The sequence below is a fragment of the Myotis daubentonii genome, chromosome 3 (assembly GCF_963259705.1).
Source record: "Myotis daubentonii chromosome 3, mMyoDau2.1, whole genome shotgun sequence".
In the NCBI taxonomy this organism is placed as follows: Eukaryota; Metazoa; Chordata; class Mammalia; order Chiroptera; family Vespertilionidae; genus Myotis; species Myotis daubentonii.
This window is the reverse complement of record NC_081842.1, coordinates 219,939,826-219,965,196: the sequence shown is the minus strand read 5'-3', so window position 1 is coordinate 219,965,196 and position 25,371 is coordinate 219,939,826. Positions and strand designations below refer to the sequence as shown.

Here is a 25,371-nt window from a genome sequence, read left to right as displayed (position 1 = left end):
CAGGGAGGGGCCAGGTACCCCTGACACTTTGTTCCTCAAGCTGGGGTGTGCTGGGGGTGCCTTGTCCTGGCAACAGAAGGAACTGGAGGTCAAAGGAGGCCCCTGGGACCGAAAAGATGAGAGAGAATTAGATGACCCCAAGACCCCTGCCACCTCCCTGAGCCAGTAATCTGTTACTAAATAAAAAAAGCTCCCTGCCCACCAGAAAACCATCACTGCCTTTTCTTCCCCTGGAGGGGCGGGACCTGAGCACACTGGACAGTGCCATGTGTGTAGGCAGCTCCCCAGCGTGTGTGCGCCAGCTCTAAGCATGCATGAGTCTGCGTGAGTGCCCTGTGCGTCTGCATTCCGGCTCAGGCACCTCAGCTCTGTGTCATGAGCCCTACCTGGTCATGCTGGGCGCAGGGGTGGGGCTGAGGGGCCTTGTGGAAAACTGGATCTCCCAGGGCTCCTGGGCTCACAGTGCTGGGCTGGCCAAGTGATCTGTGAACCCCAGGCCTGCGATTGGCCAGGGCTTCAGACCCCGTGGGACCTGGGCTCTGCATGGCTTGGTCTCCGTTGGGGGTTCATAGAGTCTGAGTAGGGTTGCCAGGCAGACACGCACGCACACATGGAGGGCACTGCATGTCAAAAGAGCCACAGGACGCAGAGGGGCTGTGGTGCAGACAGATGACCCCTCTGGGCTCGGAGGAACTGGGGAAGCCGGGTCTGCCTTCAGGTGGCATCTCACACTCAGGCTGGAGTGTGCAGTCTGGACAAGGCAGTGCCCAGAGCAGCCTGGCCAGGGCCACCCCTGAGCCTCAGCCCTGGCCAGGGTGGAAGGGTGTCCATGGAAGGGCTCTGCCCGAGGCCTTGTCTCCCTGCTCTTGGCCTCTGGTCAGCTGTGGCTTTTGCCAACCCTGGGGCCCATCCTGGAGGCTGCGGCTCCCTACCCTTGGCCAGGGCAGCGGGGAACACGTGCTGCTGACTGTGAGGCTCTGTCACCCGGGCCTGCCTGGGGGTCGGGCCGTGGTGCAAGCCACCAGAGGGGCGAGGGGCTAACCTTCCTCTGTTCCCTCTCTGCCCAGAACCGGGGGCGATTGGCAGACAAGAGGACAGTCGCTCTGCCTCCTGCCCGGGTCTTGAAGAAAGAACTGACCCCCAGCTTCATAGCCAGTGATGGCGACAGCGACGGGAGCGGGCCAGCCTGCGGGCAGCGGCCTGGCTTGAAGCAGGAGGACGACACACACATCCGGATCATGAAGAGAAGGTCCTTTCCCAGGGCGAGGGCATGGAGGGCATATGGGCTCAGGTGCCAGATGGGACTTCAAGGCAGGTCTGCAGGCAGCTGGAGGCAGGCCCAGGCCTGGAGGGACGGGACCCGGGTTTAGCTTTTGTGCCTCAGCGGAAACATGCCAGTCCCTCCATCTCATGGGACCACAGTGAGAGCCCACCTTGCACCACGTGGCAAAGGGCCACGCCAGGACTGGATCAGCATTGTTGGGGAGCGGGCACAACAATGGGCTGAGGAAGGAAGGGGGGCTCTGCCCAAGGGCTCCGGGGGACAGGGAGACCCGGGCAGGGTTCGGGAAGGGGTGCCTGGCCCCACCACGGCCAGGCAAGGGGTGGGGAGTGGGTGGACCCTCCCTTGGGGCAGCCCCTATATACTTGTGCTCATGTTCCTTGGCAGGTGGTGGCTCTGCTGGGTCCTCACTGTCCCATCCCAGGCTTGGGGCCACTCTTCCTGACTTCCCACCTCTCCCCTCACGGCCGAGGAACCTCCCTCTGGCCACTGACTTCTCTGTCCATCCATCCAGAATTTCTAGGCCTCTTCCCACCTAGTCTTCCAGCACTTTCCAACGTCTCCGACCCTAGTAACCCTCTCGGACCGCAGGACCCCACTGCCAAGCCCACACCCACACCTGGGAAGGTGAAGACCCACAGGCTTCCCCTGCCTCCTCAGCCCGTGGTCTTTCCAGGGGCACTGCTGTGGCGGAGGACCCGGGCACGGGGCAGAGCCGGGTACGGGGCAGAGCCGGGCACGGGGCAGAGCCGGGCACGGGGCAGAGCTGTTTCCTGCCTGACCTCTGGTCCTGGCGTCCCCGCTGCCTCCGTAGTGCAGTGGTCACTTTTGGGAAGGCAGTTGGCAACAGCTGGGACCCCGAGGCTATACCTGGGCTGACATCCAGCCATTGGCACTGGTGGCAGTTGCGGGCTCATTCCTGGCTTGGTTCCAGCCCAGCTGGGGTAGCTCTAGCCACTCGGAGTTTGGTTTGGGCACATGAGTGACATGCAGAGGGAGCTGCAGCCCCCACCCCAGCACAACGTTCAGCTCTCGCGGTCCCAGCAGGGACGGTGCCTCAGCTCTGTGCTTCCCACCTCCTGGGGGCAGCCCTCGCGGTTGAGCTGGTTCCGGGTGGCGTTGGAGACAGGCCTGAGCCGGCGCAGTTCCTCAGGGGGTGCTGGGGGCAGATGAGGGACTTGCCACACCCCCGTCTGCTGTCCAGCTGCCACCCTAGAGGCCACGCTGACTCGCCTTCTTTCCTCCCAGGGTCCACACCCACTGGGATGTGAACATCTCCTTCCGGGAGACGTCCTGCAGGTGAGGTCGGGGCCTGGGCCAGGCTTGCTCCCACACAGTGTGTGTCTGCTTCTAGATCTTTCCGGCCTCCTCCTTCCTCCCCTCCGTCATCGCGGTCTGTCTGTCGCCTTGTCCCTGGGCCTGGCAGCACAACCCTGGAGCCAGAGTCCCCTTCCCCCATGGGACTGGCATCTGAGCCCATTTGCCCAAAGATGAGGCCATAGCCGCCCCCTCCCACCCTCCCAAAGACCCACCAGGAGGTGAGAGTGGTGATGTGTGAGTGGGATCTTGAAGGGAGCATAGGGGTTCCCTAGGGAAAGCGGACGTCTGCAAAGATGTGGAGAAATGAGGGGAGGAGGCTCCCAGTCAGCAAGTCTAGCTCCACCAGATGCTGAAGAGCCTTGGATGCCAGGCCTCTTGGGTGTTGTCCTCCGGGCAGCGGGGAGCCACCGAAAGTTCTTGAGCTGGAAGAGTGACCAGGTGTATGTTTTGAAAGGTCCCCTGGAGGCCCTGCCCAGCAGGTGGCGGGGGGGGGGGGGTTGGCTGAGTCCACAGTGATTCAGGCTGTGGAGGCAGGATGGAGGGAGATAACAGTGAGGGGACCTGAGAGGAGGTTGGGGGCATTAGGGGACCCAAGTTTCTGGTTCCAGGGGGGCAAGGGGAGGTCAGTCTGTGGGTGGAGCCCAGGCCGTACTTTCTGGTCAGTGGGGTCGTCTTATCCTCCTTACGGGGCGGCCGCAGGAAGGGCAGCGGGCAGTGAGCATCAGGTCTGGCCGAGCTGGTCCTGCCCACTCCCAGCCTGGCTCCGAGGTCTAGATCTGGAGCCAAATTACAATGAAAACATCTTCAAACTTATTTCTACCTCATTTTGAAGTTGCCCGCTGAGCTGGTCCTTTTTATAAACCACCGTGAACAGTGGTGACATCTTACGAGGCTTGTACTTGGGAAGCTACAGGGTAAATTGACTCGCAAAGCTGGTAGGAACCCAGGAGCTGCTGCTCCTCTCCAGGGCGACTCTCCCTGCAGGCCCCCCAGCCTCGCCCCCACCTGCCCGGCCGGCCGTGGAAAGTGGGAGCGGGTCCCCCTGCTCAGACAGGCAGCAGAAGCAGCTAGGATCATTTCCTGCCTCTGACCAGAGGAGAGGTGGGGGATGGGGGCCCAGGGGACTTTCAGCCCCTCCACCAGCACCCGGCCCAGCTGCCTCACACTGCCTACGCTCCTGTCTGTCTTTGTGGCCGTGGCTCCTTTTGGCCCTGTCCCTCTGTCCTTCGTCTCTCGTCAACTGTCTGTCAGACTCTGTCCGTCTGTCCAGTCATGCCCGTTTGTCTGCCGTCAGCACCCTCTATCCTTCTCCATCTGTCTCTTCGTCCGACTCCGTCATCCATCTTCATCTGCCTGTCCGCCGTCTGTCTGTTCATCCCGTCCTTCTATCCATCTGACCCTGCAGTGGATGGGTCTGAGCCCTGGGCAGCAGGCAGACGTGGTCCCTGCCCTGTCGGAACCCCTGAGCTGGCCAGGAGGTGGGAAAGGACTGGGCAGTGAGATGGTGGCTGAGGGAACCTTGAAGGCCCCTCTTCCTTCTCCCAGCGCACCCTCCTCCACTCAGCCCCCCAGGGAGCCTCAGAGCCCCCCACAAATTGCAAGTAACAAACAGCAGGTGAGAGGGTGTTTTCATGGCTCAAGAATCTCATGCTGGATGCCTGGGGAGGATTCACCTATCATCAGTCAGTGTGTGCAAAGTTTCTTTGTCGTATAATTTGTTCAGTGAGTGACCAGAACAGATTTCCCAGGGCAGGAACAGGCTATCTTGGGGTGAACGCCCAAGGCAAAGAGCGGGGTGTCCTGGTTCCCACTGGGCATCACCCCCAAGGAGCTGCCCCACCCTTGAGTGCCCGAATGACCTGTGCATGAAAGAGCTGATGGCTGAAGTGGGGGCCTGTTCTCACATGTCAGTCACCTTCTGCAGGAGCCCTGGGACCGGAGGGCAGCATTGGCCCCGCCTCTAGGCCCCACCCCACCCTGGTGCTGAGACAGCAGCTCATCTCCTACCCCCTTGAGTTGATGAGGATGCGTGAGGGGGTGATTAGTTTCTAATTAGTCCCCTAAAGTACCTGCTCTCATCTGCAGGGGAGGCCACCTCCCCTCCTGAGGGTGGGGTGGGAGGGAGCCCAGCCCTGGCGTCTTTGGAGCTGAAACTGATCTACTTAGGGGACAGCCCCGGCTAAGCCGCTCAGCCACCCAGGCCAGGGCGCAGGGCTATTTACTGAGGTTTAGGGTCGGTTCCAGGTCACTCCATGGAGGTGCCCCTGCAGTGGCCCAGCCAGGAGGCTGCTCTGTTACAGGTGGGCCAGGGAGCAAGGGTGCTGGGGGGAGGGGGCAGTCCCTCCCTGCTTCTCCTCTGTCCTGCCCCGACTGTGTCTGCAAGGTGGCAGGTGACCCTTCATCACTAATGGAGTGGGGCGCCCTCTCTACAAGTCGCACTGGGGTTTCTTCACTCCCTCTTCTCTCTGGGGTTCTGTAATGTAGGATTGAGGAACAGAAGTGAGAGAACAAAAGAGTTACCTACATGCTTACCCTAAGCCCACACCCCCCTTCCCAAGGCCTGGCTGAGGTCCTGCTGGGAGCCTTGAGGTGAGCAGGCGCCCACCATGCCTGTGTCCAGGTCCGCAGGTCCGCAGGTCCGCAGGGCTGTGGCTCCCATGAGTGTGCATGTGCCTGGGTGTCATGAATGTTCGTCTCCATTCAGGAGCTGGCCTTTGGTCTGACCCTTGGTTTCCTTATTTGAAGAAATCGGGGGTCCATGGCTGGTTGCAAGTTTTAGTTGAATAGTGTGGGCGGCGTTCTCCCTGAAGCAGCCAAGGCTGCACACACGTGACAGTGTGTGCCCGGGCTCCCCGGGGGCAGGCATACTGCCTGGTGGGTGCCTGGCTGCCTTCCCTGCAGGGGGTATGGACACAGTCCTGGCCACTGGAGAGAGCATGGCAAGGCTGCGCCAGCCTAGCTCTGCACAGACCCTCCCCGGAGCTGCTACGGGGGGTGTGCAAGTTCCCCTGCCCAGCAGACACTTGGCAGGTGCTCGCTGTTTGAAGTTGGTCCTGCTACAGGGATGCTCACACACGTGGGGTCACAGGCCACCCCCGGAGGTGTGCAGAAGGCATGGCCGCACTCAGGTGCTGTCCCCTGGTGCCGTACACGCCCACACGCAAGCGTGGTCTGGCACCCTGCCTCATGGGTCCCACCTTCCCCATCTTGCCTCGCTGCAGCCAGGAGAGCGACCTTCCCACCCTCTTATCCAGCCTGCATCGCAGCAGCCACCTCGTTATGCCTGAGCATCAGAGCCGCTGTGACTTCCAGAGAAGCAGCGTGGAGCGAGGCCTGGGTGGTCCAGGTGAGGAGGCTGGGAGCACCAGGGGCCGGGAGGGGCTGCCAGGGCCACAGCAGCTTAGCCTGAGGACAGCCCTTGCCGCTGCCCTCCCAGTGTCTGCTTAGTGGCCTGGATGCCGCCACCCCCAGCAGCCTTGGCAGGCAGCCAGGGAGGCCAGCGGAGGAGGAGGGAGGTGGTGAGGCTGGCTGTCCCCTGGGGCTGCATGTGATGGTAATTGTGTTAATCCCGGCCAGCAGAGGGGGGGGGCGCGGGGGGCGCGGGGGGCGCGGAGGCAGTGGCTCCATGGGGGCGGCTGCTGCTCACAGGGGCAGACGGAGGCAAGGACGGTCAGGGATGTGCGGGCCTCAGAGGCTCAGAAAGGCACACCTGCAAGTGACATGCACTGAGCACCCTCCAGCCCCACAGCTCACGGGGTCCCAGGAGGGAAGGGTCCCTCACTGAGAGCAGGGAGACTGGGTAGGAAGGTGCTGGCCCAGAAGCTCTGGGGTCACCTCGGAGGGGTGGCTCTTGAGGGGCAGCAGCTCAGAGGGAGGGGCTGCAGAGGGAGGGGCAGAGTGAGCTGCAGCTGACGAGGGCGGGGCTGTGGGCTGGGCAAGGAGCTGGCAGGGTCCCTGGCTGTCCTAGGAGCACTGGGCAGGGAATTTTCCAGCAGTGGCTGCAGTTCTCAGGGATGCCAGCATCCTGGGCCCCTGAGCGTCCCATTGGTGCCCTCCCCCGGGCTCCCCCCACATGCCTGTGCCTGGGAAGGCCCTGGGGTGGGGGCTGCGTCTGGAGCCGCGCTGGAGGCTGCTGAGCAGGCGGCTGATAAAATCTAATTGCCCCATCGATTGGCAGAGCCTCCGGAGCCCGTGATGATTGAGATATTCTGAGCCAGCGGGCCCTCCCTGGACAGCAGGGCGCCTGCACCACACGTGTGCCCAGCCCCAGCCAGGGGTGCTCAGGGCCCTGCGTGCCTGGGTCAGGGTGTCCTGGGTCAGGGTGTCCTCACTCCCACTTTGTGCCGAGGTCACCCCTGCTCTGCAGGAAGTGCCACCTGTGCACTGGGCCCAGGTTTCACCACAGTCTTGACCTCTCCTCGGGGCTGTAGCATCCTTTGCCTCCCTGTGTTCCTGTGGCCCTGCCGTGGGGTCACCTGCCTGTCTTCACCTGCTCTTCCCCAGAAGCCGCCTGCTAATCCTGTCCCCACAGCCCCAGCCCCTCCCCGGCACCTGAGTGGGACGGTCAGGAGGACTGTGGGGGGGGCAGGTGGGGGGGGGCGGCACCTTGTGGTTGGCTGCCTGCTTCTGGATCCAGGCTGTGTCCCTGCGTAAATGTGGCCCTTATCGCGGACTAGTCACCTGACCCCCTGGCAGGACCTTGTGCAGCCACCACACGGGGGACCCCTTCCCCCCATAGAAAGGGGTGGGGTAGGGGGCTCCACTGTGGACAGTGGGAAGCAGGTCACAGGGAGGTGAGAGCCCTGGGTTATGTGCAGGTCGGGGTGTGGACCCAGCCCTGGCATAGTCAGCCATGCAGCCCTCCTGCCTGGGACCCTGAGGCCACCGGGCTGTCCACTGGACTTCTCTAGGGGCCTCATGCTGGCTGTGCCCCCATCCTGCCAGGCCCCTGAGCTAGGGATGGGCAGGGCCTGGGTTGAGCCACGGGACGGGCCAGTGGCAGCAAGGTGGCCAAGATCAATAAGTTATTAGCACCATCCTGTCAGCTGTAAAGTGGAGATTGATCGCGCCGCACTTCCCGGGCTGATAAAAATGACAGATTAAGGGAATAAGGAAAAGGAATTAGGCTCTGGAGCTGATGGCAGTGCCCCTTCGCTGAGGCGTCCTGGTGGCCCTGGGTCACAGAGGGGGCGGCTCCTGCCCCCCACCCCCAGGCCTCCCGAGCAGGAAGAGTGTGGGGCCGTCCTCACCCCCGTCCTGGGCATGGTATCATTAGCCTCTTCTCCCTCTCTGGCAGGGTGCTGAGCAGACCCACACTTGCTCTGGACAACCCTCTGGCTGGGTGGGGGCAGCAGGATGCCTGTGGGGTCCTGAGTTGCCCTGAGGCTGTTACCAGAAATCTGCCATCACATCTACACACACACACACGCACACGCGCGCACACACACACATACACACATGCACACGCACACGCACACGCGCGCGCACACCCAGAGCCCAGGGCCAGCACCCTCCTCTTGCTGGAGGCCTGGGACTCGGCGAGGCAGTGCCTTCATGTGGCCAAGACCCACAGACACCCTGAGCAGGGATGGGTGTGGTTCTGGGTGACCTGGGGCTGGGCAGGGACGGAGGCTGGAGTTAGTGAGCCTGGGTTGTCCCTCTCCCTCCCGGCTCCGCTCAATCTCCATCCCTCCGAACCCTGAGCTACATGGTGGGGCTCACTCTGCCCTCCCCCAGGTGACCTGTTGGGCAAGAGGCTAGGCCGCTCCCCCCACATCAGCACTGACTGCCCTTCGGAGAAGAAGGCTCGAAGCAAGTCCTCCCAAGGTGGGAGCCCTCTGGGGGGGTGGAGGGGGCAGGTCCCAGGACGGGGAAGGTCTAACAGACCTGAGACGCTCTGCGGGGTGGGGTAAGCCCAAGCTCTCCACCTGGGCGGTACCTGAAGGAGACCCCTCCCTCTATGCTCCCCACAAGCAGAGACTCTGTTGCTGTCAGAGCTGGGGCCCAGCATGGCCCCTGAGGATCACTACCGCCGGCTCATGTCCGCACTGAGTGAGGCCAGCACCTTTGAGGACCCGCAGCGTCTCTACCACCTGGGCCTCCCCAGCCATGGTATGTGCCCCTTACCAAGTGTCCACCTCCCGGTGCTGGGCTCTCCCTGCCCCTGGAGGCTGATACTCGCCCTGAAAAGAAACCCTGGGGTCTTTGCTGACAACAAGACTGCGCTGGGTGCAGGGTCAGGCCCTGGACCCCGAGCCCCATAAGCAGGCTCCCTGGAGGTGGGCAGATGCTACAGCCCCTCCCTCTGCCAGAAGGGCCCCACCCCCACCCTACCCCTGCCCCCCACCTGCATGTCCCCTGCGGCCCCACCCCCACCCCTACCCCCCACCTGCATGTCCCCTGCGGCCCCACCCCACTCTCACCCGCAGGGCCACCTCCCCCCACATGCAGACACTGTCATTTCACACTGTGAGCCTGAGTGGGAGTGGGGGCCCATGCCCCTGCCATCCATGCAGGCAGTCCTGTCCCTGTCTACGCTGCAGGCCTCCCCTCCAGCTGGAGGGTGCCACGGTGGGTGTCAGGGCCTCCTCCAGGGAGTGCTAGGCCTGCCTGGGGGAGGCCCCAGACAGGGAGCAGCAGCCTTAAGAACGTCCCTGGTGGATCCAGGAGAACCTCACTGGTACCCCACCCTGTGCATGGCCCTGGCCGTCTGCCCTTCCCAGCTCTCATGGACGCCTGGGAGTCCCACCCAGCACCCTGCCCAGCTGCACCCTGACCCCTGACCCCAGCCCCCAGTCTGCGGAGCGCGGCTGTTGTGGCTGGAAGGTGGGTGGGGGTGCTGGGAGAGGGGGCAGGACTTCCTCTCCTCACACAGGCACTGTCCCCGAGGGCAGTGAGGCACCGAGAGCCTGAATTATTCACCAAATGTTAATAATTTAAAAATCTTCCTTTTTAATTGCTTTCCCTGCCCTGCCTGGGGCCGGCTCGGCTGGCCTGCGCGGGGGAGGGGGCGCCGGCCGCCGGGGAGCAGCGCCGCGAGCTGGGCTGTCAATCACGGCCCGCGCCGCCGCCCCCGCTGCGGAGCCGACAGTAAATAACCCGGCCGCCGGCGCGCGGGGGCGCGGAGGCCCCGCTGGGATCGATGCAGGCGGCCGCGCCGGCTGGGCTCTGCGGGCTGGCACCCGGCCCGGGCAGGGCCCACCTCCGCTTTTCGGGTAATTAATTTATAAACAGGCGGCGGCGGCGGGAGCCTGCACACGCGGGGGGCTGCGGGGGGGGGGGGGGGGGGGGACTCGGAGGCCCGGCCCCGAGCAGGCTGGAGGGATGCGGATGGGTAGCCGAGTGCGTCGGGCGCAGGGTGGAGTGTGCACAGCGTGTACCTAGGAGGGGGCCGCCTGCGCAGCCTCAGTCTCGCGTTGGAGACCACACGGCCCTCGGAGAGCCAGCCCGCGCCCTCGCCTCGGGCATTGCACCCCCCCCCCCAGGCCCCTGCAGCCTTGGTCTCCATGCTCTCGGAACTGTCCATATCAACAACACTCATGCGCCCCCACCCTCCCGTGCCTGCTGGGTTTTCGCCGCCCTCCTCCCATCCCTCCTACTGCAGTTTGGTCACTAACATCCCCATGTCACTTCAAATGCTTTCCTGGCCCCCCTCCCAGGACAGGTGGGTGCCTCCCACTCCCACCCCAGCATCCTCTAGGGTTAGGCTGTTGCGCTGTAATGATCTGTCTCCCTTGCCCTACGGCCTTTGTGGGTCAGTGTGAGGACGAGCTCTCACTGGTTCTGGCCTTGCTGTCCTTGGCCAGTGCCCTGTGCTGGCCGCGGGTAGGAGGGTGAGAGCCCCGGGCCCTCTGGGTCACTGCTGTTGTCACCCCCTCCCCAGACCTCCTGAGGGTCCGGCAGGAGGTGGCCGCAGCAGCAGCAGCTGTGAGGGGCCCCAGTGGCCTGGAAGTCCACCTGCCCACGTCCACAGGTCAACGTCGGAAGCAGGGCCTGGCTCAGCACCGAGAGGGCAGTGCTCCAGCCGGCACCCCATCCTTCTCAGAGAGGTACTGGGTGTCTGCATCTCAGAGACCCCCATATTCACTGTGCTTGCTGCTGGGGCGGAGACTTATCACCTGGTTTCTGCAGGTCAGGGCAGCAGCCTGCACCTTCCTGCTTGTCAGCCACCTTGACTCTCTCGTCCCAGCCTCTTGGCCCTGTGGGGACTGAATGTGCCAGGCACTGGGCTAGCCCTGGGTTCATGGCTTATCGTGCAGAAGGGACCTGATGCCCTCCTGAGCTGGGCAGAGGCCCGAAGAAAAATATCCCTGGGGTAGAATGCGTGGGGGTGACCCGCCCTCTGGTTGGCGTGCTAAGGGCGACTCCCTTTCCATTGAGCAACTATGGGACCTGCTGAATCCAGGTGCCCCTGAGACAGCTGAGGGCCTGCCTCCCCCAACAGGTAGGTGAGGGCGCCAAGACTCCGTGGGGGTGGCCGCGGAGAGGGGGCAGAAGGCAGAACCCGGAAGTCGGAGGCCACTGCCTGCAGCAGCACCGAGTCAGACTCGCGCCTTTGGCGCCACAGATGCTCGTCGCGGCCCGGAGACCCCAGGAAGGGAGGAGGGGAATGGTGGACCTCAAGAGGGGGAGCGAGTGATGGGGCGGGCAGAGCTGCAGCGACCTCTGCCTCTGCGGCCCGTCCCCGCGACCCCCGCCCAGAGCGCCGTCTACAGCCGCCTCCCGAATCGCGGCTAATTGTGCGCCGCCCCCGGCCGCGCAGGGTCCGAGGACGGGGAGGCCAGGGCCGGCGCGCCCGCGGTAATTGCCGCTGCAGCCGCCGCCGCCGGGTCAGCCTCCGCGCCGCCGCCGAGATTAATTGGCGCCGCCAGCGGGGGCCGGGCGGGGGCGGCGCGCGCCCCGAGGCGGAAAGGATTGGTGCTCCGGCCGCCAGCGGGGCCGCAATTAGCAGCGCGGCCGGCGGCGGCGGCGGCGGCGGCGCGGGGGCGGGGGCGGGCCGTTCCGGGAATGGAAGGGGCGCACGGCGTTCACCGCCCTGCCGTCCACAGGGAGCTGTCCCAGCCGGCCCCCCTGCTGTCGCCCCAGAATGCTCCGCACATCGCTCTGGGCCCCCACCTCAGGCCTCCCTTTTTGGGGGTGCCCTCGGCTCTGTGCCAGACCCCAGGTGAGGAGTAGGCGGGGGTTCGAGGCTTGTGTCCTGGGGGACCCGTGCGTTCGGGGCCACCCGGGTTTGCCTGTGCCCCACCAGCGTCCGCGAGTGTTCCTCTAGGACCCAACCCAGCCAGGGACAGACGGGGGCGGGGGTAGGCGGTTGGGGGGCGCTGGACCACTCGCTTCGTGCTGCCCCCTTCCCCAGGCTTCGGCTTCCTGCCCCCGGCCCAGGCGGAGCTGCTCGCCCGGCAGCAGGAGCTCCTGCGGAAGCAGAACCTGGCGCGGTAGGTGGCGGGGCCGGCGGGGCAGAAGGTGGCCCCGTCTCGCTGGATCCTGACCCTGGCCCCCCGCACCCCCTGACCCAGGTTGGAGATGTCGGCCGAGCTGCTGCGGCAGAAGGAGCTGGAGGGCGCGCACCGTCCGCAGCTGCTGACGCCAGAAGCTCCGCTGCCCCCGCCGGACGGCGCGGACGCCCTGCTGGTGCTGAGACCCAGCTCCGCGCCCAGGCTGGCGCTGCCCCCACAGGGACCCCCCGGCTCCCCCACCCGCCGAACCCCTCGGAAGGGGAGCGTCAGCCCGGCCTCGGCCCGGCCCAGTGAGCCCAAGACCACCGGGGCTGAGCTCTGGGTACAGGATGGCTCTGAGGATGAGCCCCCCAAGGACTCAGACGGAGAGGACCCCGAGATGCTGGCTGTTGGGGGCCGGGGCCTCACCCCAGGTGGAGGGGCCAGCTCTGAGCGGAAAGGACTTCTCTCAGGGTCCCTGCCCCCCTCTCTGCCCTTGAGCATGCCCTGCGTCAGCCCCTACTTCCACACAGGTGGGCACTCCAACGCTCTAGACCCCTCAACAGAGGGTGGGGTGGGAGGAGACCCACCCCCCACTTCTCCTTAGGAAGTCCAAGGGGAGAAAAGGCCCTTTTAGTCATGGATCTGGGCAAGGGCAGAGGTCAGCAGATGGGTGGGAACCTGGGAAAGAGGCAGCCACAGTCCTGGTAACAGCCCCTCCCAACCAGGTGCCATGGGGGGACTCTTCAGTGATGGGGAGGTGGCCACCGTCCCCGAGGACATCAGCAAGTGGACGGTGGACGATGTCTGCAGCTTCGTGGGGGGCCTGTCGGGCTGTGGAGAATACACACGGGTGAGGGGGCACCTGCCCAAGATGGTCCTGTTCCCCAGTGCCGCTCCGCACCCCCCTTCTCCTCAAAGGGTGTGGGGGGCACTGCATGCTCCCGTCCCAAACTGCAGTGCGGTGCCCTCCACTCAGGCACGTGTCCAAGTTTTCTTTCACACGAATATTTTCCCTACAAACTGCACCAACAGCTCCTCTTGGCTCCGCTTTCCAAAGCCTTGACCCCTCCACCCCTCCACCCCGACCTGGCAGCCTTGGCCTGGCTGAGGGACCCTGAAGGGTGAGCAGGCAGTTCCCACACTCAGGCCCTGACAGGCTCCCACCCCACCAGGTCTTCAGAGAACAGGGGATAGATGGGGAGACCCTGCCCCTGCTGACGGAGGAGCACCTCCTGACCACCATGGGGCTAAAGCTGGGGCCTGCTCTCAAGATCCGGGCGCAGGTGCGTGCCGGGGGGCGGTGGTCCCCCGTCCTGGAGGGACAGCACCGAGGCTGCAGCCCCCCAACCCAGGCTCTCTCCACAGGTGGCCAAGCGCCTGGGCCGAGTCTTCTACGTGGCCAGCTTTCCGGTGGCATTGCCACTGCAGCCACCAGCACTGCGGGCCCCCGAGCGGGCACTCACCTCAGGGGAGCAGCCCCCGTCCCCAGCAACGGCCCCCTCACCCTTTGTGGGGGGACATCCCACTGCTGGCCAAGCCTCACCCAAGCAAGAGAACGGGACCATGGCTCGGCTCCCAGGGCCTTCAGACCCCTCCCAGCCCCTGTGCCGAGTTGTGGAGCCCACCCTTTAGTGCCAGCCGCTGCGACGCAAAGGCCCCTCCCTACAGCTGCTTTTCCTCCGGTTTTGGGAGCAAAAACACAAAGAACTTTTAAAAAGAAAACGTGACAAGAGGAAAGGAATGTGCTTTAAAAAACTTCTGGGGGTGACGCAGAGCCTGGCGCACACGCCTGGGATCCAGCCCGGTGCTGCAGACAAACCAAAGACGAGCGGTTCACGGGCCAGGCCGGCCCCTGGCTTCCTTGGGAACGGACTGCAGTGAGATTTCAGCGTCCTGACATCAGGTGAGAGCGCAGCTTCCCTCATGGGCGCCCAGCACCCTTGGGTGCAGCAGTGGGCTGGCTCCACAATGCAGGCATCAGTCACCAAGGCTGCCACTCCAGTGATCAGCACAGTGCTTGGTACTTCCTGGTCTTTTATGTTGTAAAAATAAAGCCCTGTCCGCCACCTACTGTCCTTCCTGGGGTATGGGCACTGACCCCAAGGCCTCAGGCCCAAGGCTCAACTGCTGGTGAGATGGGGCACTGCAGGCAGACCAGGATGGTGGCCCTCAGTCCTCCTCAGAGAGTTGTAGGTCCTCCAGTTCATCCGCCGGCCCCTGGGCAAGCAGTCGCCACAGCTCCCGGGGGGCCGGCCCTGACTCTGCATCTGAGCCTCCATCTGCAGGGAGACACCGAGGCTTTATAAATTCTGCTTGATCAGAAGGAAGCCAGCCTGGGGGTTACTCATCACTAATTAATCACAGCACTAATTAATCTATCGGTGCCGCTGCTGCTGGCTGCCAGAGCTAGCAGGAACAGAGCAGCTGCCCCTATAGCCCCAGGGAGGAGCCTTGGGCACGAGCTCAAAGGGCACAGCACCCTGACCCCAGGAACCACTCACCGTCTGAGCTGCTAACGTCTTGGCCACTACTGCTGCCGTCCTTGTCTTCACCCTCGTCGTCGTCGTCGTCGTCCTGGTCCTGGTCCTCTCCCCCCTGCTGAGCTGCAGGAGACCTAGATGTAACTGGGGGCCAAGGCAAAGAGCCCGTGGGAGGGGCCCACTAGCAGATGCACAGGGGTGGGGAGCTAGGCTCACAGCCCTGCACCAACCCTCCCCTTGGGCAAGTGGAAAAGATTCAGAGCTGCCCCGGAGAGTAGTGGGGAGAGGGACGAGGCCTGGGGACACACGTTCCAATTCCAGGAGGCCCACCTCAAACCAAAGAAAGCAAAGTGGCGGGGAAGGGCAGAGTGGCCCCCACAAACAGGAGCTGAGGTGGGAGTAGGCACCCCCCACCAGGTCTGGTCGCCCAACCCCTGGGAGCTCAAGCCGAGCCACACGGGCCCACCTCTCTCTGGGGAGTCTGCAGCAGCGTCGTCGTCACTGTCCAGGTCGAAGAGGTCCTTGAATGCCACCCTGTCCTCATCCTTTCTGTCGCCCAGCTTCCGCCGCTTTATCTCCGGGAAGTTCAGGTCTTCCAGCTGAAAGGCCAAACGAGCAGCAGGTGAGGGTGTGCAGGAGCCCTGGGTGCCAGCCCGGGCACACAGCCACAGCCGTGCCACCAGCAAGAACCCCCATTCCTAGACGGGCTCCCCTGGACCCAGTGCCTGTTTTCTTTCCCCCCACACACCTGCTGGGCCACTTCTCCTCCCGAAGCCCTAGGAGCATCTCCGGGAAGGATTCCTGGGCCGCCACCCGCCAGGTGGAGGAGGCCCCAGCCATCCACTGGCCTTTGAGTGTCATCCAGGTCGCAGTCACATCCCTCAGGGCAGCCCCAGCCCTGCCACCCTTGCAGACATTGTCCCCAACAGGCCCCACCCCCATCCCGTCTTAAAGTCATAGGCAGGGTGCTAGGTCCTCGTCTCCGAACGATCCAGCCGGGCGCGCCCAGGCTCCGACAGCCTCCCAGCCCGTACCCGCTCTTTGCCACTGATTTCCAGCTGGATCTCCCGGTCCCTCAGTTTCCGCCACTGGCTGTAGTACTTGGTGAGCGGAGTCCCCTCCTCTCGGGTCTGCCTCTCCCAGTCATCCTGTGGGGAAAGGTTGGGGTCACGTCCCATCCTGGGCAAAACCCCAAGCCCCAGCCACACACGGGTGCCCTCCCCACTGACCACGGCCTGCCAGTTGGCCACACCGAAGGAGGCCCTCTGGCGGAGGCTGCAGATGTGGTCTGCGTTCTCCTGCACCTTCTCCAGCAGCTGGCGCACCTGCCGGCAGTAGTTGGCTACCTTGCACTCTCGGAGGAAGGACTTCAGCTGCAGAAGGAAGAGGGGCTCAGCCAGCTCACACAGGGCTGCTCTGCATGCACCCAAGGGCCCACTCCCTACATGTGCCCGGAGAGGGGGAGGGGTGGAGGGGTGGAGCTCTGGGGCAGAACCACATGAGAACCAGGACCTGGTCCCTTCATTCACACACTTGCGGGTTTTTCACTTCGAAGGAGGACCAAGCAGTCGTGGAAACCACAGGACTGCGAAGCCGAAGATACCACCTGGCTTCACCCAGAACAACGTGCTGATCTCTGGGCTTGAAGCCCAGAAACAGAGCCTTGCACACCCGAACCCAAGTCCCGATGGGCTCTGAGCCAGTGCACTGGGTGGAGGCACCCCCACCCCGGGGCCATGCAGACAGGCAGCACCACTCCCAGGAGGCACGGGCCTCCCTGAAACGGGACATCTCGGCTGAAAACAAAGGACTCCCATGAGAGCCAGCAGGGGCTTCCGGGAGGGAGGGTCCCCCCCCCCCCGCCGGCCCCCTCTCCTGAAGGATGCTGAGGGAGCCCTACCTCCGCACCACACCCAGGACCACGGGAGAGGCAGGCAGTCAGGAGACCAGCCCACTGTCCCAACTCCCCCAGGGCGGACTCGGGGCCCAGGGGCCCACCACTGGCTCTGTGGCCGAGACAGGCTGCCGTCGTCTGCCCGGGTGTCAACAGGGCTGAGGCGATCAACAGTCTCGTCAGCCTCACAGGAGGTCACGGGGGTCTGGGCAGGGCAGGGGAGCCGGGCAGCGGGCACTCACCTGCAGGATGGCGGGCAGCGCCAGCTCCGGGAAGGCGATGCTATGGGCCTGGCTGTGCAGGTACTCGAGGGTGAGGTCGTACAGCTGCTCCACCAACCCGTCCTGAGGAGCAGAGGGGGGAGAGCTCAGGCACCTCCCTCAGGCTGAACGCCAGCCCCTCTCCAGGCAGGAGGAGGTGGGGACCCCCAGCCCCTCCCGGAGGCCAGCCTCACCCGGTAAGCCTTCTCCTGCAGGTTGGCCTTAGACAGCTTAAGGATCACAGCGAAGCTGATGGGCTTGGAACTCATCCGTCCCGGCTTCCTGTTGAAGTCAACCTGCTGGAAAACCTGCAGGACCGACCGCCTCATCAGACTGCGGTGCAGACTGCACAGCCCACTGCACCCCCGCCCCCGGGCCCTGAAGACGCGCCGTGAGAGTAGGGACGAGTGGCCAGGGGCAGTGCCAGCCCACAGACCCCCTGGCAGAGCCTGTTCGCCTTCCAGAGCTCTGGCGGCCCCCAAGGGAGCCCCGCCACCCAGAGCGGGACCCTGGCCAACGGGCGTGCCCAGGCCCCGCGTCCCGAGACGAGTCCTTCAGTCCAGGACCACAGCAGCCTCACCCACAATCATGTCCCCAAGGGCTGCATCCCCGGGAGCAACACACCGAGGGGCATGAGGTCTCAGACGGGAGCTGGCAGCCCTGCCTCTGCGTCCTCTACAGAGGGCAGGCTGCCCTGTGCGGGCCCTGCCAGGGGAGAAGCCCTCCCGGTCAGGAGGCTAAGGCTGCCCAGGAACAGTGAGGGCCCGGCCTCTCAGCCGTGACGTGCGGACAACAAAGTGGTCCCCGGGAGGGCAGGGTGCCTGCCCCAGCCTGGCTCAGCCTGGGGGGAAGGGCTGGGGCTCCCCGGAAGCAGAGAGCTCGGCTCCCGCCTCTGTGGTCCGCTTTCTCTGGAGAGGAGAGGCCTGCACCCTGGGTGAGGGATGTGCGGGACGGAGCTATGGCGAGCCCAGGCGGGGTCAGTGCAAAAGTGAAGGAGGAAAGAGATCAGCTGAGGGAGATGGTAGGCAGAGGACAGACAGGTGCCCTGAGCTGGCCAGCAGTGGGAGCTTCACCCTGGACACCAGGGCTGTTTTTTTTTGGGGGGGGGGGGGGGGCAGGGTCGGGAGAGATTGTCATTCTATGAGCATGAATCTTGCACTGTCCCTGCCTCAGGGCATTGAGTGAGGAGGTTCCTGAGGTCCCCTCCCTCCCCATCCTGCTCCAGGGCAACCACAAACCTGCCCTCTGTCTCCCTCAGGCACAGCTTCTGAGCTGTCTGGTGGGTGATGGGTGTGAACTCTGAGTATTTCCTGGGTTGGGGCCTGACCACCAGTGGATTTCTGGGCTTTGGACCACAGCCTTTCCCCACTGAGCTTCCGTGAGCTCGCACGCACAGATGCACGCACAGATGCACACACAGATGCACACACAGATGCACACGCTCGTGCACACACTCGGGGACGTGCAGAGGGCAGACGCAGCCTTGGGATCAGACCTGGGTGTCCAGCCTGGATCTCCCGCTCATGCTCATCTCGGGCAAATGCCCGGATCGACCCAGGTCTGTGCCCTAAAACCGGCAACCTCAGGCCCACCCCACGGGGCAGCTTCCTTGTCCTCACTGCTGCTCGTGCCAACGAACACATGCCACCAGCCTGGGCAGGACCAGGGATGCCCTTGCAGCACCTGTGCTCTGCAGGTGAGGGCCCCGCCCGCTCACCTCCCTACTCACCTCGAGGATGAAGGGCAGCACGGGGATGAAGGTGCCGGTGCCCTCGGAGAGCAGCGTCAGGATGCGCACGCAGTGCATGCGCAGCGGGTAGAAGCGTGCGGTCGGAACCAGCCTAGGGGAGGAGGGCGGGAGTGAGACGAGGCCCAGCCCCGGGGATCCCACAAGCCCGCCCCACCCTCCTGGCACTGCCCCGACCCTTCCCATAGCGCCCCCCGCAGCAAGGACCTATCACCCTCTCAGGGTCACTGGCTACACCCGCCCCACCGGATCCCTGACAGAACAGGGCAGGGCACAGGCCCTCAGGACTTGCCTCCTTGCTCAGCTATGGGGCTGCGGGACACCCAACCAGGTTTAACTTTGTTTCATTTTAATGTGTTTGTAGGGATCATTCATTCAAGCCTTTCATCCCAGCTTTCAACTCTCCTTCAGGATAGCGCTGCCCCCTCCTGGCCAACAGCCACCAGGCCATGCACAGCTCCTCCATTCTCTGCTGAGACCCACGCCCAATATTCACACCCAGGATTGCACACACCAGACCCCACTTGCTCTGTCCAAGAACCCCGTGCAAATAAACCCAATCCCCTTCAAACTGCACGTGGCCCTCTCCCAGAATGCACACTGCTGCATCCTCGGACAGATGCTAGGGAGGCACTCACGGCACAAGCCACCCAGAAGCCCAGCTGCCCGAGCCTGGGGGGTCCTCCCACACAGGGTACAGGCGCAGACAGCTCTAGCCCAGCCCCTCCACGGGTGTCGCCGAGTCACAGACCGCAGACCCTCCCTAGAGGCCTGGCCACCTGGAAGAGGACCCTTGCAGGAAGCCTCTGTGCACTGCCCCGGCCCCGCCCCCTAGGCCCCGGGGTCCCCGCACACTCCGACTCACTTGATGCAGCCGAGCACGACCTGGGCGAGGGGGTAGATCAAGGGCTGGAGGGTGTCGCTGGGGCAGATGGTGCTGAGGACGCGGCACCACAGCTGCAGGCAGTGCATGAACTGCCAGTTGTACACGGACTGGTGTGTCTCCTGCAGGGAGCCCCCAAGTCAACAGGGTCCCCAGGGCCCAGCCCCTCCTCCGCACCATGCAGACAGGCCCCCGCAAGCTGTGCCCCTCCCAACCCCACAACCAGGACCCGGCCCCAGCCGGCCACACACCTTCTTGCGCGTGGTCATGGCGTTGCGCAGGTGGATGGCGAGCTGGCGGATGTACAGGAAGGCGTGCTGGTAGGCGACGCTGGTGTCCAGCGCCAGCAGCTCAGTCAGCGTCCGCTGCATGAAGCTGATGAGGGGCAGGGTGCTGGGGGAGGTGAACTTGCAGTTCCTCACGTACGTGATGTACATTTGCTGCCAGAAGACCAGTCACAGCTGCCTGAGCTCCCAGGCCCCGAGGTCTCACCGTGACACCTGGGTCTGACCCTCAGAGCTACTGCACAGCCTGGCTGTGTCTGCTGCAGACCCTCCCCTGGGGCCCCTGCTGCTGCTCAGCTCCCACAGGGGCGCACCCCTAACCTGGGGCCCAGTACCAAGGGAGGGTGAGCTCCAGCAGGAACAAGGCTGGGGGCCAGCAAAGGGGCCATGAGGGCCTGCGAGGGAGGAGCCCTGCTGCCAGGCCGATGCAGGGGGATCTGCAAGGTCCCATGTGAGGCAGGCCACTCTTGGTCTGGAGTCAGGCACCGGGGCCCCTGCCCCTCTCCACACCCGATGCCCTTGTGCACTGAGGGGACAGCTGCGTACTGCAGTCCACAGGAGCGGGGGAGGCAGGGATGCCATCATTGTCACCCCCCTTCTCAGGGAGGAAAGACGACAAGGACCTGGATCTGCCTTGAGCCAGTCCGTGAGAGGCGCTGACCACGAAGGCAGCCTGCCAGCCCCCAGGCTCGGCCTCTCAGCCCTGACCCGATGGGCACAGATGGGCAGCGGGGCGGGGGCCGCTGGCCACACTACCTTCAGGACGGGGCTCAGGAAGGTGTCTTTCTTGTGCCGGCAGACTCTGATGAGGACCAGGAAGGCCAGCACTCGGACTGTCTCCTCGCCCGTGCTCCACAGGACCACCATCCTCTGCAAGGGCGAGACGTCACACCGGCCCCGGCCTCCCCCGGTCCAGCCAGAGGCATCCGTGGACGTGGCCGAGAAGCAGCCCCAGCTTGGAACCTGTTCCCACGTGCCCAGCTGTGCTGCCCGGGGCAGACCCGTGTGGGGGGCATGCTGAGGGTAGCCACACGCCCACCTTGAGCAGCATGCGGCACTGCTTGGGGAAGGTCAGGAAGTAGGGCACGGAGCTGCTGATGTGCTGCAGGAGGGCCGCTGCCACCGTCGCCTCTGCCACGCAGGCCACTAGCTGAGGGAGCAGGAGGTCAGCGCCGCCAAACCCACCACATGGAGACACAGAGAAGGACCAGACCACTGCCCACGGCCAGGCCCTGGTGGCCAGCAGCCCGCCACCCCCCATCCCCGCGGACATCACACCTGCATGACTGAGCTCAGGTAAGCCTTGACGTCCAGCCGGAGCTTCCCCCACAGCGGGCTACTGGATGGCTGCAGCGCCCTGCAGAGACCACCACACCCCAGAGTGAGCCCCAAACCTTAGACCCCCCCCAGCTTACACGTTCTGTCCATGCACAAGACACAGGGCACGGGGCCTGTGGGGCAACCCTCTCAAGAGTGGCCATGACCAATGCCTGAGGGACAGACTGCCACTTCCCCAGGGTTCCCAGAGGCACACACCTGTGACAGGCAGGGAGGGCCCTGGGGTCTAACCCAGGCGCTAACCACCACCACTGCAACCAGGTATTGTGGCCCAAACAAGCTTTAAAAAAAGCAGTCGCCCTGGCGGTCTACTCAGTGGAGAGGGCGTCGGCCTGCGGACTTAAGCGTCCCGGGTTCGATTCCTCTAGTCAAGGGCATGTACCTCAGTTGCAGGCTCAATCCTCTGCCCCGGTCGGGGTGCAGGGTGCCTGCGGGAAGCAACCAATCAATGTGTGTCTCACATCAATGCTTCTCTCTGTCTCTCCCCCTCTTCCACTCCCTCTCAAAACCAACGGAAAAATGCCCTCTGGTGAGGATTAGTGACAACAAAACCCCGAAGCAGCCCAGCCGGTGTGGCTCAGTGGTCGGAATGTCAGCCCACGGACCAGAGCTGAGCAATGGGCTCTGTCCCCAGCAGGGACGTGTGGGAGGCAGCTGATGGCCGAGTCTCTGTCATCAACGTTTCTCTCTCTCTCTCCATCTAAAAATCAATAAAAAGATGTTTAAAAACCACCCGCCGAAGTACACGAAGGGGCAAAGGCCAGGGGCACCATGGCAGCTCGCTCTGCCCAGGAGGCAGTGCTCTCCACTTCCTCCAGCGAGGGGACCGCCAATGCAGCACCTGCTGCCCGCACACTTACCGCTGGCCCCTTCCGCCCTGCCCGGGTCAGACAGGGCGCCTCCACTCGGCCCAACCCTCCTCAACCATCAGTCCAGCCTGATCACCACCACCAGGCCCAGGCGATGCCAGAGGGCCTCTCTGGACACTTCTTTCTTCCTTCGAGATGGCTGTGTGGCCGCCCTGCCCCATCTACCCATCTGCTGCCCTCCTCCCTCCTCTGAACACAGCTCCTCCGCTCGATCTACCTCTGACGCGGAAGGAAAGGTTCTCAAACCCGGCATCGACCAGGCCCCCCCAGGAGACACACCCAGCAACCGCAGGGCAAAGGGCAAGGAGAGAGTGAACAAGACTGTTCATCCGAAGAGGAAAAGAGAAGAACAGAGGAAGAGGAGGGAGGGGGGAGGGGGAGGGGGAGGGGAGGAAGGGGGAGGGAGAGAGGGAAGGGGGGGGAGAGAAAGAATTCTGACGGGGAAAATGGGGAACAAAAGGAAGCAGCTTGTGGTCCCTGAGGAATTCTGGGCAGAGAATTTCCCTTCTCGGGAAGAAAAAAGGCTGGGGCCACTCCAGGGGCCCTGGGAGCTGAGCCTCCCCCCACGGCCCAGAGGGAACGGCCAGGTCCCAGACCTCGGCTCCCCACTGCAGGGCCCTGAGCCCCCCACACCCCTCCCTCACCTGCTGCCGTCCTTTGGGGCTCTTCCAAACAGCAGCTTCTGGAGGCAGCCAAGGAGCTCTCTGATGCAGAAGGTGACCAGAGCGTTGAACACTGCAACGAGGGGCCCAGATGCCACTCACAGGACAGCAGATGGACCCGAGAGCCTATCCCAGGTCCCCTGGCCCCAGCTCACCAGCACTGTCTGTGACCTGGAACTTAATGGCCTCAGCACCCGCTGGGTCCCCTTGGGTGGTAGCCACAGCTGCGCGGAACGCCTGCACCAGTTCGTGGAACAGCCTGGGAGTCAGGTGCTGCTGAAGGGGCAACAGAACCCGGAATGCTGAGAGCCGTCAGCCGTGCCGGACAGAGGGGGGGGCAGCCAGCGGCGCCCAGACCTGCCCTAGGAGAGACGGCACCCCGCGCCCGCATTCTCACACAAGACAAGAGGCGGAGACAGTGTTCCAGGAATAAAGAGAGCCCAGAATCCTCCTGGGCGGCCGGGAGCCGAGCTCAGGGACCGCGGGGGCGGGGCCGAGGGTCCCCGATGCGGACGATGGCCAGCTGCGCACAGCTTCTGGACTGCTCCCTTGCCGTCCCTTCCCTTCCCTGTAAACCTCGGCCAGATCCGCTAGCAAAGGCACAGAGACCATATCCCGCCCCCAAGAGGCTTGAGGGAGCAAGGAGCCCAAGGGAGAGACTGAGAGCAAAGGGGCAGGCTGAGCCCGGGACCCGACTGAAGGAGAACGCGTCCTGGAGCCCCGAGCCTGGGAAGAGCTGTGCGCCTAGCTGGCTGCGAGGAGAAGGGGACCCCCCATCTGCACGGTCTAGCTGGCTGCGAGGCGAAGGGGACCCCCCCATCTGCACGGTAGCTGGCTGCGAGGAGAAGGGGACCCCCCATCTGCACGGTAGCTGGCTGCGAGGCGAAGGGGACCCCCCCATCTGCACGGTAGCTGGCTGCGAGGCGAAGGGGACCCCCCATCTGCACGGTCTAGCTGGCTGCGAGGAGAAGGGGACCCCCCATCTGCACGGTCTAGCTGGCTGCGAGGGGAAGGGGACCCCCATCTGCGCGGTCCCAGGTAACCCAACCGAGTCAGGGCCGCCTCCTAGGGGGATGGGCCCAGCCAGTTCTCACCTTCGCCGCCTGCTTCCACCTCTCGACCATGGCCAGGGTCACCGGGGTAGCGTCCCTCCGCTTCCCCTCCGGGGCTCTGGAGGCCCCGTCCTCGTCCTCCTCACCTTCCTCCTCGCTGGCTTCCTGCACCAGACACAGAGGGCCAGGCTCCAGCAGGGCGCCGAGGCCAGGAGCGCCCCGGCCCCACCCGGCTCCGCGCGGCCCTCGCCTCCAGCACGTCCGGCAGGGAGTGCAGCTGCTCCTCCGCTCCGGCCTCCGAGCCGTCCGAGTCGCTGAAGTTCAGCAGGCTCTGGTCGTTCTCCTGCAGGAACTTGTAGAACTCGGGGTCTTTGTCCTTCAGCCGAGAAAGCTGGTCCTTGTGCTCGGCTGCCCGGCCCTTACGCCGGCTGGGGAGGGGGGTCCGTCATCAATCAGATGGGCGGGCAGAGCCAGCAGGTGGGGGTGAGGCTTCCTGGCCTGCCCTGCGGAGATGGGGGGCTAACCTGCTCCCTCTAACAGCCACCCACAGCTGAGGCGGGGATCTCGGGGGCAGGTTCTCAGATCGCCCCGGGCCCACGGTCCACGCTCACACATCCCTCTCTCTAGGTCTCAGCAGGTGCATTTCAACCCGACAGCACAGCCCTGAGCCCGGGGTCCCCCAAACTTGCTCTGCCCACCCCTGCTTCACCTCCGTGGTCGGCACCTCGGCCTTCCAGGCGCTGGGTGGAAGGTCGCCCTGCCCGGCGGTCGGGCCCAGCTGGCACCGTCCGGAGATCCCGCCAGCAACGCCTCCGAAACCCCTCCGCCTCCGCTCCGACCAGGCCACCCCTCGGTCCGTCAGGGTCCCTCCCGGGCCCACCCTGCGCCCACGGCAGCACCGTGCCTCGCGGTGCCACCGTCACGTGCCATTCCTTCACTCGCAGCGCCACCCCTGCGATGCCCAGCTCCTGGGACACCTAACGACGGCCCTCCGTCACCTCCCAGGTCCACACTCACCTCCGCGGAGGCCCCGCCCAGCTCGGACCGGCTTCCTGCCGCCTGCCCACCGGGACGGGCTCCCTCCGGCGGCGCCGCCCGCGCCCTGGGCCTTTGGCTAATGGCTCTTCCCACGACCTCCTCACGCCGCTCGGCCCAAGACGCCCGCCCGCTCCCGCGTGTCCTCTCCGCCTCACCCTGCGCTTCCTGCTCACCCGGCCCGAGGGGCGTCCCGGCCCGGCCCACGCCCGCCCCAACCCGGCTAGGCAGCGGGCGGCCGCTCGGTCAGCACCCGGCGGAAGAACCAGTCAGCCCGAGGGTGCGGGCGGGGGCCTTCGGTGCCCAGGTCTCCATGCGGAGCCCCGGGAACAGTCCGCACCCCGCGGTGGGCGCGCCGGGACGACGAAGGGATGCTGCCCACCCGCCCGGGGACACGCCCCGCTCACCCGGCCGAGGGGCCCCCGCCTGGCCCATCCGGGTTCCGGGGGGCTCCGCGCGCCGCCCGCGCCCGGGCTTCCTCGGCTCCTTCAGGCTCCGACTCGGACTCGGAATCAAAGCCCGAGGCCAGGAACTCATCCACCGTCAGCTCCGCCAGGCGCCTGCGGGCCCCGACACCGGAGTCACGACCGCCCGCCAGCCCGGCGCCCGCCCCGCCGCCCGGACACGTAGGGGCGCCGCGGGGAAGCCTCGTCGGTCCCCAGACCCTCAACTCACCGCTTGCGGCCCCGCACCCCCGCCATGCCCGCCGGCTGCCACGTGAGCCCCGTTTCCGGTCCCAGAATGCCGCGCGAGCTCCACTTCCTCCGCAGGCCCCACCCCTGGCCCCGCCCCGCACGCTGGCTCTGCGGTTCTCCAGCCGCGGTTCGG

General features: G+C 65.0%; 2 protein-coding genes across 4 annotated transcripts in view; one reads left to right on the top strand and one right to left on the bottom strand.

The window, feature by feature from the left end:
- The window catches only part of SAMD11 (sterile alpha motif domain containing 11), an 18,606-nt gene extending 4,501 nt beyond the window's left edge, over positions 1 to 14,105 (top strand). Inside the window, exons 3-14 of one of the 2 annotated variants that reach the window (XM_059691645.1) lie at positions 1,068 to 1,249; positions 2,531 to 2,581; positions 5,824 to 5,948; positions 8,339 to 8,428; positions 8,576 to 8,713; positions 10,485 to 10,650; positions 11,650 to 11,765; positions 11,958 to 12,036; positions 12,118 to 12,569; positions 12,765 to 12,889; positions 13,212 to 13,322; positions 13,405 to 14,105. In XM_059691645.1, coding sequence (XP_059547628.1) covers positions 1,068 to 1,249; positions 2,531 to 2,581; positions 5,824 to 5,948; positions 8,339 to 8,428; positions 8,576 to 8,713; positions 10,485 to 10,650; positions 11,650 to 11,765; positions 11,958 to 12,036; positions 12,118 to 12,569; positions 12,765 to 12,889; positions 13,212 to 13,322; positions 13,405 to 13,671 — 1,902 coding nt within the window. In that variant the 3' untranslated portion in view covers positions 13,672 to 14,105. The remainder of the gene's footprint in view (positions 1 to 1,067; positions 1,250 to 2,530; positions 2,582 to 5,823; positions 5,949 to 8,338; positions 8,429 to 8,575; positions 8,714 to 10,484; positions 10,651 to 11,649; positions 11,766 to 11,957; positions 12,037 to 12,117; positions 12,570 to 12,764; positions 12,890 to 13,211; positions 13,323 to 13,404) is intronic. The other variant, XM_059691646.1, reaches the window with a different exon arrangement.
- On the bottom strand, positions 13,768 to 25,371 carry NOC2L (NOC2 like nucleolar associated transcriptional repressor). 2 transcript variants are annotated; one of them, XM_059691647.1, is made up of 19 exons: positions 25,219 to 25,371; positions 24,951 to 25,103; positions 23,759 to 23,936; positions 23,551 to 23,673; positions 22,612 to 22,732; positions 22,439 to 22,529; positions 20,866 to 20,944; positions 20,627 to 20,737; positions 20,344 to 20,457; positions 19,555 to 19,743; positions 19,286 to 19,425; positions 18,403 to 18,514; positions 16,868 to 16,981; positions 16,656 to 16,757; positions 15,749 to 15,892; positions 15,554 to 15,667; positions 14,986 to 15,118; positions 14,541 to 14,663; positions 13,768 to 14,318 (listed from the first exon to the last, which is right to left on the bottom strand). In XM_059691647.1, the coding sequence occupies exons 1-19, from the start codon at positions 25,242 to 25,244 to the stop codon at positions 14,209 to 14,211; spliced, it is 2,277 nt and encodes a 758-aa protein (XP_059547630.1). In that variant the 5' UTR covers positions 25,245 to 25,371; the 3' UTR covers positions 13,768 to 14,208. The 2 variants fall into 2 exon arrangements, with proteins under 2 accessions (XP_059547630.1, XP_059547631.1); XM_059691648.1 differs by having other exon boundaries at positions 22,612 to 22,729.

Excerpts from the sequence above, each read along its gene's own strand:
- NOC2L (XM_059691647.1), bottom strand. The coding sequence starts at position 25,244 with ATGGCGGGGGTGCGGGGCCGCAAGCG. Across the intron at positions 23,937-24,950 it reads GGCGGGGGCCCCTCGGCCGG|CCGGCGTAAGGGCCGGGCAG; the intron begins GTGAGCGGGGCG and ends CCCCCTCCCCAG. Across the intron at positions 15,893-16,655 it reads CGCTGCCCGCCATCCTGCAG|CTGAAGTCCTTCCTCCGAGA; the intron begins GTGAGTGCCCGC and ends TTCCTTCTGCAG.